The sequence below is a fragment of the Rhamphochromis sp. 'chilingali' genome (genome assembly GCF_963969265.1).
Source record: "Rhamphochromis sp. 'chilingali' genome assembly, chromosome: 4".
Classification (NCBI taxonomy): Eukaryota; Metazoa; Chordata; class Actinopteri; order Cichliformes; family Cichlidae; genus Rhamphochromis; species Rhamphochromis sp. 'chilingali'.
The window spans coordinates 32,640,913-32,652,514 of NC_137948.1; the positions used below are offsets into that span (position 1 = coordinate 32,640,913).

At 43.3% G+C, this 11,602-nt stretch overlaps 1 protein-coding gene across 1 annotated transcript; it reads right to left on the minus strand.

Annotated features, from left to right (window-relative positions):
• Positions 1–3,532: 3,532 nt before the first annotated feature.
• On the minus strand, positions 3,533–8,771 carry LOC308396226 (homeobox protein unc-4 homolog). The gene is made up of 3 exons (XM_080881379.1): positions 8,211–8,771; positions 7,364–7,539; positions 3,533–5,081 (listed from the first exon to the last, which is right to left on the minus strand). The coding sequence occupies exons 1-3, from the start codon at positions 8,473–8,475 to the stop codon at positions 3,921–3,923; spliced, it is 1,602 nt and encodes a 533-aa protein (XP_080737505.1). The 5' UTR covers positions 8,476–8,771; the 3' UTR covers positions 3,533–3,920.
• Positions 8,772–11,602: the final 2,831 nt, after the last annotated feature.

Here is an 11,602-nt window from a genome sequence, read left to right on the forward strand (position 1 = left end):
ACAAAGCAGTCTGGAATAACCCAAACCTTTGACAACATGAAACAGACCTTGAGGCCTATGACTTTTTTTCCCTTCATCATACATCTTCTACATTAAAGACTAAGAACTTGCTTGTTTACTGATATAAACCAGTTTCCTGTTAGATGGGATTCAAACATATTGGGCACCACACCAGGTTATAGTTGGTCACAGATGTTGGCTGTAGGCCCATTTAGAGCGGATCAAAGCTAATGACAAAAGCTGCTAATATAGTCCGTTCTGGAGCATGGGGACGTGATGGAGAGACAGAGAAGGGATAGGTGGAGAGGGGAGGGGAGTGTAATAGGTTCTTGAAATTACGCACATAATTAATTGCGCAAATTTGTTTCTATTAAATAAAAATAACAAGAATTGAAGAACTCAATTAGTGTTAATTAATCCTGCTCGTAAATTGAACAAGAAAAAAACGCGTGGATTGGAAGCCCCTCTCTTCTTCTCTCGCAATATTTCTGTTATTCTTTCTAACCTGAGGGTTTTTCTTCACTGGTGGAGGTTATGCAGCCATCGGACTCTCCTCTTTCCTCTCCTTTCCTAGGTGCGCGCGCGTGTGTGTGTTTTCTTGCCTCTTGAGAATTGGAAATGGGGGATGGAGACGGGGAATGTGGAAGGTGCTAAATTAGCTGGCTGATCCGCGCTCATTGCCGCATACACATCCCCCTATTACTGCGCCCCAGCGCCGCTTAATATTCCGGGCATGGCGGGCGCGTCTAGATAGCAGATTTATCAAATGGGAAAATGAATGTATGATGATCAGTTAAATTGAAAATCAGCGCCGGGGTGACAGGCCGCGCTGACACCTCGGTAATTAGAAAGAAAAATGATGGCGTCCGAATGCATAATAGAGCAAAAACAATTTACGCTATCCCCCCACGCCGTAATGATCGCGCGTTCAAATTGAAAATTTCTCCCGGTTGAAATTGAATTCATAAAGTGGGATGCATGAGCGGCACGGACACAGCGGGAGGCCCTGCCCGGTCCAGGCTCGGCTTGATCGATTGGTCGTTTGTGTCGGTGCCACCAAAACATCTCTCTCTCCCTCTCGCTGGCTTCCTCTCTTTTCCTCTCTCCCCGTGTTTCACGATAGATAGATAGATAGATAGATAGATAGATAGATAGATAGATAGATAGATAGATAGATAGATAGATAGATAGATAGATAGATAGATAGATAGATAGATAGATAGGGACTTTGCAAACTTTTCACAAAAAGTGGGAAATCACGCAAAAATCGACTAATACATGGGAGCTGAATGGAGGTCCATGTCTGATTCCCGCTGTGCCTTGTTACATTGTTACGTCTGCAAATAAAGGTTAAGATCATCACTTCCAAAATGTATTAAGGCCAGGCACTTCGAGACGCTTTGGTTCGTTTATTTGTGGCTCTCAAAGCTGCTCGTGAGGATGCACGTGTGTTGGCCTGGGTTATTGTGAACGCCTGTTTTCTATCCATAGGTTTATAGGTTTAATCTATTTTTCAGTTTATTCCTTTAATTATTTGGGAAGATGGGAGGGGTCCAATTTTATAGTCTACCAAAGACTCATTTGTGGTTCGTTATGTCTTGCAGCACAGTTTCCACACACACACAAGGCCCTGCTGAAGGGAGATCAGACCTATATTTTCTAATTAATCGCTCTCTCGAAACTAACCGATTATAATAAAGCGGTTTCACCCGCCAAATAAAAAAAAGAAAAGAAAAGAAAGAGAGAGAGAGAGAGAGAGAGAGAGAGAGAGAGAGAGAGAGAGAGAGAGAGAGAGAGAGAGAGAGAGAGAGAGAGAGTATAAAAGTCGGAATTTCACACAGCGCACGCGGAATGAACAATTTAATGTGATTGTTTCGGTCGAAGGGGACGTTTCCCGAGGCCTTATGGGAAAATAATGTCCTTATGAATTAAATAATAGGGTTATTACTTTCATTGATTTTAGCTGTCTGGGAATTTAGTGTTCGGCTTCGGTCTTAACCCATCCTCCTCCTCCTGCTGTTTCTTCCACTCTCGCTCCCCTCCTCGTCCTCTTGTCTAATTATTTTCCTGTAAAGCCCCCCCTCCCCACCATCACCACCAGCTTCCTGCCGCGCAAATAGCAGAGTCACCGAGCGAAAATTATGTAAATATTATTAAAGGGACTCAGGCACGGAAATTAATTTTAGGTCGGCGCAGCAAAGTAAAGCTCCGTCCCTCGGATCCTCCTCAATTTATTTGCAAATAAAGGCGAGGTGACCGGGAGGGATCAGGGATATTTAGCCGGGCTGTCAACACGGCTCCTCTGCGCACTGCGCTCCGGAATTGATGGTTTTAATAATTGGGATTTCAGTTTCCAGGGAATTGGTGGCGTTTACACTTCATAAGCTAAACACACTCTTTTCTAAACGGGGCGCACGCCCAGTGAGCGCGAGCGGGCACACACCTGGCACATTTTTATGGAGGGGTGGCGGTGGTGGGGTCTTCTAAATATCTTTAATACGCCCATTCTTCACTTTCCTTCACTTTTTCTTTCTGCTCAGACAACAATTGGTCAAAAAAAAAAATTATTAATGCAAGCCCCGCACATCACTCGCCTCCCCTCTCTCTCCTCTCTCTCCTCTCTCCTATATCTTTATCTGTCTCCCCTCCAGGGACTCGCGGTCCTATTAGAACAAATGACGAGGGGCCCGGGCGCTTTTGTAAAAAGGAGCAGGCAGGCGGGCGCGCGCCTGTCCTATTATGTGCGACACATGATCAATAGGGCGATAACGCTGCAACATCAATATAAGCGACAGAACAATGAGGGATATCATCGAACATCTATCTTAATATAGCCGACTACAAGGGCCGTCTGACAACCGCGGCAGCTCATGAAAATTCCGCCCCACGAATCTACCACCATCTCCTCCTCCTCCTCCTCGCGCTCAATAGACTATGCGCTCTCATGCACACACGGGCACACGCACGCACACATTCGCGGTGCAGCTGGCGCGGCTATTATTTTCCCATTTCAATTTGACACCCCTGCCTTTCATGCTAATTCTATTATTGTAGGAAGTTTATGTGATTCCGTATCACTAGAAATCGGTAATGTCTAATAACCCTTTGGGCTGAAAGGAGGGGGCGGCGGCGGCGGTGGGGGAAACTGCCTCGAGACCCGCGGCAGCCAGTGGGAAAATAATTACTTTCATATCAAAACTCAGCAGGAGGCGCAGGGTCCTATAGCCCGCGGCCACTAACCTCATTCCAGCTCGGCCTTTCAAATGAATAAATTTGTTAAAGCAATAAATACAAACAGCCAGACGGACTTGAGCCCCAGCTCCGGCTCACTACTCAGAGGGGGAAAAAAGGGGGGATTTATCTGCTGTAACACGACAAAACTCCAGCCGCCATGATCCGAGGTTCTGCCACACAGCAGCACTCCCCTACACCCGAATCTCACCTTCTTCCCCTCCCCTGCTCCTCCCTTTTCAATATGGCCCTGGAAAGACAGTGATTCAATTTAAACAATAACTTTATTTATCAAAATGTTTACATATAAATATCATTTTCTCGTTTTTTGTTGTTTTTTTTTTACAATATCTGAGGATTTTTGTTGTGTGTAAGATGTTTATTGTAGCCTAGTTTTTGTTACAAGTTGTTCACCAAAAAAGGGAAGAAAACAAAAGAATAAAAGGAGAGAAAAAAAAAGAAAGAACCTGCTTCTAAAGGTGTTTGAGGCCTGAAGCCCAAATATAAGGACAGCCACAGCTTTGAGGGGGGGCCATCTGGATTGATCACACCTTCTGATTCAAAAATAGATGAGGATTAAGTCTCCTGATTCCTGATATGTTTTAGAGCATCTCAGCAGAGCTTTGGGAATGTTTGAATAGTCTGAGCGGTGTTCCTGGTCCTTTGTTTATGTTTGCTCCTTGAAAGTGTTAGTCCATATCGACATCCTCTCCATCTGTTCCGGGTGTTTCTTGACAGTCTGTGTTTGCCTTGAGACACTCGGAGAGGTCTGGAGACGCTTGCTCCTCTCTTGCACCCTTCTCTTTTGCACACAGCTCAGCAGATTGGCAGCCATTGGTCGCCGCCTCCAATTGAACTCTGGGACTCCTCTCCTCGCCGCTGTCGCTGGACTGCGTGGAGCTCAGCCTGACCCGAGCTGTCTGAGTTGAACTGTTTGGTGGAGAAGAAACGGGGAATCTTCCATCCCCGCAGTCACCACCACAGTCCTCCACGTCGGCTCCATCCGCTCTGCTGCTAACGTGATTGTGGTGATGCTGCGTGTCGTGCTGTATATGATCCGAATTCAGCGGCTTGGTGATGCTGCCAAAGCTGCAGAGGTCAGAGGAAGCGGGGCTCCCTTCACTTGGCACACACCTCTGTCCCAGGCTGAGCCTGTTAATGCTGTCCTGACATGGTGTGGCCTTCAGGGCCGCTTGGGGCACTAGAAAACCCAAAGGCTGATGGGTAACTGGGTAAAGCAAGAAGTGACCTTTTCCCACCAGTGTCCTCTGATTAGGCAGCGAGGGGAAGTCCAGCTGAGATTTCCGTCGAGGCATGGTGTCAGAGAGGAGGCTCTCCACACTGAAAGGGTTTCGTTTCTGCAGGGCGGAGGACCTTGGGCCTCCAGGGCTGGAGCTGTGCGTGCTGCCTGGTGAAACCTGCTCCGAGTCTGCTGTTGTTCTTTGGTTTTGGTGGTTTTGTAGTTGGCTGAAGTCGTGCCGCGTTTGGTCACAGCTGGATTCAGTTTGGTGTCCTCCCGTACTCTTCGATGCTGGCAGTTCTATATGAAGAGTAAGGTTAGAAGACTGCTGCTCGCTGTCAGTGAACTGGGAGACCCCGCTGTCGCTCTCTGAACCGCCGGGTGTGTGGAAGCTGTCACCTGCGAGGAGTTTATTCTGGGACTTGAGCAGCTTCCTCTCCTGTTTCCTCTTCTTCTTCTCCTCCCGCTCGCGCTCCCTTCGTGCTATCTCCTCCGGGTCCATGGGCTCGCCGCTGCAGGTGGTCGGGTGGGAGTTGTGAGCAGGTCGGCCCGGCCCTTTCTTTGTGTTCTCCTTTTTTCTCCATTTAGCGCGTCGGTTTTGGAACCAAACCTATGCACATGTACACACAAATATACACATGAAAATACATGCACAGGTGGAACACTAGCACACAAGGTGGATTTTGCAGGAGAATGGTCTTTTTTTCACAACAACATATAACAAAAAGGACTTTTAAGAAAATGTCATTTTATACATCCTGTTGCTTTGGTGAATTTTGACAGAATTAAACTGAATTTTGTTTTAATAGTTTATCAAATATTAAAGGTTTTTTTTAGGCGAATCTCCCAAAAATGCTGAGAGGATTTGCTCCTTTTCCCTTATAATTTTTTTTACCTGCTGTTGTTACAGAAATACTCATCCAAGACTCAATTTGCATTTTTATCAATTTGCTAACATATGACAGCCTATCAGAAAATAAATACAATCCACGTATCTGTTAAATAACCATGTAAATAGTGAATTACAGAATATCTTAAATTAACATGGACACCTCTAATCAAAAATATCTTCTGAATTCAGAAAGATTCCCTTTCTAACAAGCATCGGAGGAAAAAAAGAATAAACTCTGTATTAATTTTTAAGGATTCATATTTTTCTTCTTTTTTTAATTATCCCAGCCATAAAAACCATTACATGACTTCACTGAGTGGGGCTGCATTAGACAAAAGGTTTTTTAAATAGAGTGTCTGACAGCCTTATGGCAACAGCAGACCTCTCGTCTGCCAGGATAAACTGATAAAGCAGTGTCTGACCAGAAGCTAAGCACAAAACCAAAAACTGCCTGTAAATCCACCCAAATCCCACAAAGCCTCGAAACAAGTGAAATCACTGCTTTCGTTCTCCGTGTTTCTTTGTTTACTGCAGCTTTACACATGTGCGCAGCACATTAGGTTAATAGGTCACAGCGGTGGAACCTGCAGATGCGCAGATGTGCAGGTGTTAATTACGAACGAGCGTGTGTGATGAGCACCTCCGTCGATTACATTTGACTGCACACTGGCTAAAATCGGCCATATCCCGTCCGCTTCTGTGGGTCGGAGGGACTGTGGCACTTGCACGGCAATCCCTGGCTCTCCTCCCTTCGCAGCGAGCCAAGAAAGGGAGCCTCCCCCGCCCAGGAGCGCTCCACGCCCGGCCTCTGGGCGCGCTCGTGCCCGCGTGTTCGGCACTGATAAGGTCTGGAGTGGTAAAAAGATCCGAGAATATTGCATAATAAGGAGGCGAGACCAGCATCGCGCGCGACAAAGGCGCTTCTTATGAATTGTTAATGTTGGTTATATCTTTCCCCCGCAAACCTGCTGATAAAGGAGCGTTAAGAAGCTTGAGGGAACAATAATCTGCGGTTTAGGAGCGAAATCCCCAAAACAACATCAACGGAGAGCTGTGCTTCGTTGCCGCTTTCACTCATACAGCCATGTGAGAGCTATACATGGCAAATATACATGAACAGCCTCTACGGTAAATTATACAGAATATTATTTTAAAACGAACACAGCGAATTAATTACAAGCAACAAACTAGATCACGTATTAAGTTATTATTATTATTGTTGCTGTTATTATAATTAAGTCAAATTAAACCACCAATTTAACAAGTGATGATCCAGATCCTCAAAAAATAAACATTTACCTTAAAGTATTTTTTTATTATATGAATGTTGTTAATAAGGTTTTATTATTGTTATTATTATTGTTATTATTATGATCAGATATACTATAAAATTAATCGTTTTATTAATAGCTCACCAGTATTCATTACTGTTGCATTTAATAGTACTACTACTAATAATAATAGCCTAAAAGTTTTAATAAAAATGCAATAACTCAGCTTTTAAATATATATAGTTAAACTAAAATCTAATAACTGTAAATTGTTTACAAACTGACATGAGACTCTTTGTATAATAATAATAATAATAATAATAATAATAATAATAATAATAATAATAATAATAATAATAATAGCTTGGGTGTTAAAACAAAAAATGAAAGGCGAAGGAAGAATTCTATTAACTATATCCCCCCTTGGTTTGCTCAGTAAATAGCCATGTTTTTTATTAACCCATAAATCAATAGGTTGCCTACATGCATAATTCAAAGGAGACTCTTTATTGACGCTTTGATAACTGGCAAACAGCTACCTGAATATTGGCCAGGCTAAGCCTCCACGGACCATGACAAAACTATATTGTTGTAGAGAAAATTCAGAGAAGCAGCAAAATAAATCTGGTGTCTGGTGTTGGGCTACGTCCATCTCGAGGGTAGAAAAAAGAAATAAAAATGCTCCTGAGTGTGCCCAAATCTTGTGTCTAATTTGCTGTGTGCCTTTACCTGAACCCGTGACTCCACGAGGTCAAGCCTGAGCGCGAGCGCCTCCCGCATGAACACATCCGGATAGTGACTCTCGTTGAAAGCCTTCTCGAGCTCCTCCAGCTGCCATCCGGTGAAATTCGTCCTCGTGCGCCTCCGTTTACAACCGGGACTGTCCTTATCCGGGTCCCCAGAATCTGAAGACGTGTAAGTATGTGTGTGCATGTGTGTGTTTAAGTGTGTAGAAGTGTGTGTATGTGAGCGCACGTGTGAGTGAGGGAGAGAGAGAGAGACGTTCATGCTACGAGGTTCAAGTTAGCTTGTACATTTAAACCAGTTTGTTGTAAAACTGACAACTATCACTTTTCTTTTTGCTGTTCGACATAAACCACGTCCCGATAAATACACAAATAATTAATGCTTGATTTTATTTGATATAAGAGACAATTTTCTGTTCATTAGGCCTTCAACGTTTAATTTTGGCCAAATGAATTAGCACCCTGCAATGACAAGTTTTTATCTTAGCCTCTTCTGTAGCCTTTACCGCAAATTTACTAAAACTCTGTTTCGTCTTCTTCTTCTTCTCCTTCTTCTTTAAAAAAAAAAACAAAACAACAAAACAACCTAGGTTAAAAACTTTTAAAGACTATGTTTGTTCTGTAGGCTGATTTTCCTGTAAAACCTCGCCCCCAGAATCATAAAAAGTGGCATATTTCCACTAAAAATGTTTCAATGTAGCGAGAAAAGCCCAGGAAACTTTGGTTTACCCCACTTCCTAGTACAGTACACTGTTTTCATGCACCTCTGTGTGCCTCATAAGGCAGTAAAAAAAATAATTAAAAAAACAAAAAACAATAGCCCAGCCTACCTGAGAGTTTGAACTGCTGACTGTCGGAGGAGAGCAGCGAGTTAGAGCTGACCACCGAGGCCGAGCAGGAGCCGTTAAGTAATCCGTCTATAGAGAAGGGCACGGCGGCCGCGGACTGCAGCTGGTGTCCGCTCGCCAGCTCGTAGACGTGCTGGTGATGGTGGTGGTGGTGGTGATGGGGGCCGAGCGCGTACGGGAAACCCACCAACCCGCCCAAGGAGCCTCCGAACTGGGCGTGAGGATGCTCGAGTACACGGCTGTCCATGCTCGCCCGGGCTGCGGCGGGGCCGAAGTGAAGATGCAGAGGGAGGCAGTGTGGCTGAACATGCAGTCAAAACAAAAAGTCGGGCAGAGGAGGAAGAAGCGGCGAAGAGGAACCGGAGGAGGAGATACGAAGGCGGAGGTGGGGAGGGGGGGAGAGAAGGGATCCCAGGCAGACAGCCGTCTCCCACGGCCACGGTGCGGTCTGTAGTGAAACGGCGGAGACCAGGCTAGGGGAGGTATTTCACGTTTACGGTCCAGCCGATATGTCAACCCTGCTCCCTCTCTCCGCGAGCCAGCTCATTAGGACTCCTCCATCTGCTCGCGGGACCAATAAGAAACGTTAATCGCCACGTGACGTCAGAGACGCGGTTAATGGAGTAGGCTAAAGGAAGCAAAGCAAAAAGGGAGGAGAAAGAGAGAGACAGCGAGAGAGAGAGAGAGAGAGCTTTCCCCCCTTTCAGATCGATCGCTAATTACACCTGGCACGGTCCTTTAATTCAGCCCTGTCAAAACAATGAGGACGAGGCTAAGCTGCCGTGTGGAAATAGCTAACTGATTGAAAGAGCAACTCCATGAAATCCCCAGGAATAAACCTTGCATTTTTTTTCTAGAAATAAACATTTTTTTTAATTTGAACTTTTAACGCAATAACCATGTTCCCTCTTTCCCCTCACTCTCACTTCAATTGCGCGATCGTGCATGTGTGCGCGCTCCCGTATGGTGTGTAAGTGTCGTTTACGGGGCATTCGGGTGCAGATTGATCCAATAACAGCGCCTTTATTATCAGCCTCCCCGCCTTTTCCTGAGCTGTCACATTGCATTTTAAAGTACAAGCCTCTCTCCATCTCTGTAACCCCCCCCCCCCCCCCCCCCCCCCCACACACACACACACACACACACACACACACACACACACACACCACATCACCGAGCCATCCATGACCGAGGTGTTGGTCGACTATTCATTATTTCGATTTTTTACCTCACAGCTTACACTCGTGTTTAGCTGTAAAGTGGATTGTAGCCTACACGACGTGATGTTTCCAAGAATCCAATACAGTAAGTAGTCTCCGTTCAGCCTTAACTGAGCGTGCTAGGATAAAATGCTTTTCTGAGTTAGGCCATGAAGCTTTATTAGCTTTTCTGGAGATTTTTCTTTCTTTCTTTCTTTTTTAAATGATATCACATGACATTCACCTGATGATAGGTGTTTGTCCAGCAGTGAGACTTAGTCCACAGATGTTCACGTAGGTAATCAATAATTCCTGTAGTCTTCAAAGCTAATTTTTAAAGTTTGCTTGTCATTCTTGAAATGGTGACTAGTGAAATTTTACCTCACCATCTAGTTGTTCTGGAGCTTCCTACCGTATCACATGGAATTAAGTAAACTTCAGCTCTTGGATAATGTGAGATGATCAAAACCCATAAAATTTCAGTGAATTTTGAGAGAAGGGATCCCAGGCAGACAGCCTGGGTTGTTTTTTTCTTTTCAGAAATGAACTTCTTATGGCTATTGTTGAAAAATAAACAAAGTATAGAACTTTAAATGCAAAAGGTATTCCAGCATTTTGTTCTCTAAAGGAAAAGTAATACTTACACCAATATATTAAAAAAAAAGTAGACCTCTCTGATGTAAGTTAAAGTTACACTGTAGTTTTTTTTTAAAGTTAAACTTTATTACATTGTATGAAAGAGTATCTACTGAAGATCTGTCCTGTCTTTCTCCAGTCATCATCAAACATTGATGGCAAATAGCTGCCCCTCCCTGAGCTTTAAGCCTGTTAAAAGGGAGTTTTCCTGCCCACTGTCGCCAGATGCTTGCTCATAGGGGGGTTGCTGGGGTTTTCTCTGTATTACTGTAGGGTCTATACTTTTCAATTTAAAGCACCTTGAGGTAACTGTTATATTTTGGTGCCATATAAATAAAATGTAATTTCATAAACTGTTTTAATACTGCTCAAATATGGAAAAGTTCTACATTTTTAAATTCTACTCAAGTAAAAGCAAAAAGAGGAATGTTTAGCTCCATTTACATTTGCTGTAATTTTTCAACGACTGACAAATATGTTGATTTGAACAGCACCTGTAAAAACAGATCCCCTCTGTACTTACCACAAAATTGTATATAACTGTAGGTCAGTTAATGTAAGATTTAATTTATTATTTTACACTCTGGCTTATTCTAAGTCCTGAGCTGTGTGTGCTTTCATATTTCATGTCTTATATATTCCTAATTTGAGAACAGGCTTACTAATTATATCAACAATGTTCATATGGATAGACGTCATGTGTCTATGTTTAAAGGAAATAAACTACATTGTAGACACAAAGCCTCTGGCATAGTGGCTAACATACAGCAATAGAAAAACACAAACATAGTAGGTTTAGTTGGCCCTGACTGTTAATTTGGCCATTATATTTGGTCAACTAAACTTTAAAAAACCATGCAACAACCAGTACTCTGTGTAGCTTCTTCGTCAGAACAGACATCAGAATTTTTCTGACTCTAATAAAGAAATGCTGTTTGTAATAAAAAGGGAGGAAAAGAGTAAGCAAGGTTTACTAAAAGAGTCTTTATGTTTAAGTAATTCATGCTGATGGGTCCAAATGTTCAGATCATCGCCCTGACAGATGTTTTTTTTCACAGACAGGTGGACAGACATTTCTGAACTCTCAGGAAGATTTTTTTTAAAAAACATTTACTTAGAAATCTGATAATCTGGTAGAAAATGCTGCTGCTCTTCCATTTAGTGTGTGCGCTCATGTTAAGAAAAATGCTGCCGAAAAGAACATTTAAAGTATTGTTTTTTAGTTTTGACAGATACAGCAAACAATTTTAATATCAAAGCATGACATTTCACTTTGTTTAAAGGGTTACTGACTTGAACAGTCCTAATTTACAGTCCTTGTTGAATCAGCCCATCATATTGCTTGACACACAATAACCCACAACCCATCTTCTTTATTTATTTATTATTTACATAACTTCCCAGCCCAGCAGCAACCCCAAAATGGAAAGTGGAAAAAAACGTAAAACGATTGATAACCCTCCTTTGAAACTGCTTGGGACAAGGCAGCCAGTTTCAAAATACTTGGCAGGTGACTGGCTGAATCCATCTGTCTATTAT

Excerpts from the sequence above, each read along its gene's own strand:
- LOC308396226 (XM_080881379.1), bottom strand. The coding sequence starts at position 8,475 with ATGGACAGCCGTGTACTCGAGCATCCTCACGCCCAGTTCGGAGGCTCC. Across the intron at positions 7,540-8,210 it reads TCAGCAGTTCAAACTCTCAG|ATTCTGGGGACCCGGATAAG; the intron begins GTAGGCTGGGCT and ends ACACGTCTTCAG. Across the intron at positions 5,082-7,363 it reads TCGTGGAGTCACGGGTTCAG|GTTTGGTTCCAAAACCGACG; the intron begins GTAAAGGCACAC and ends ACATGTGCATAG.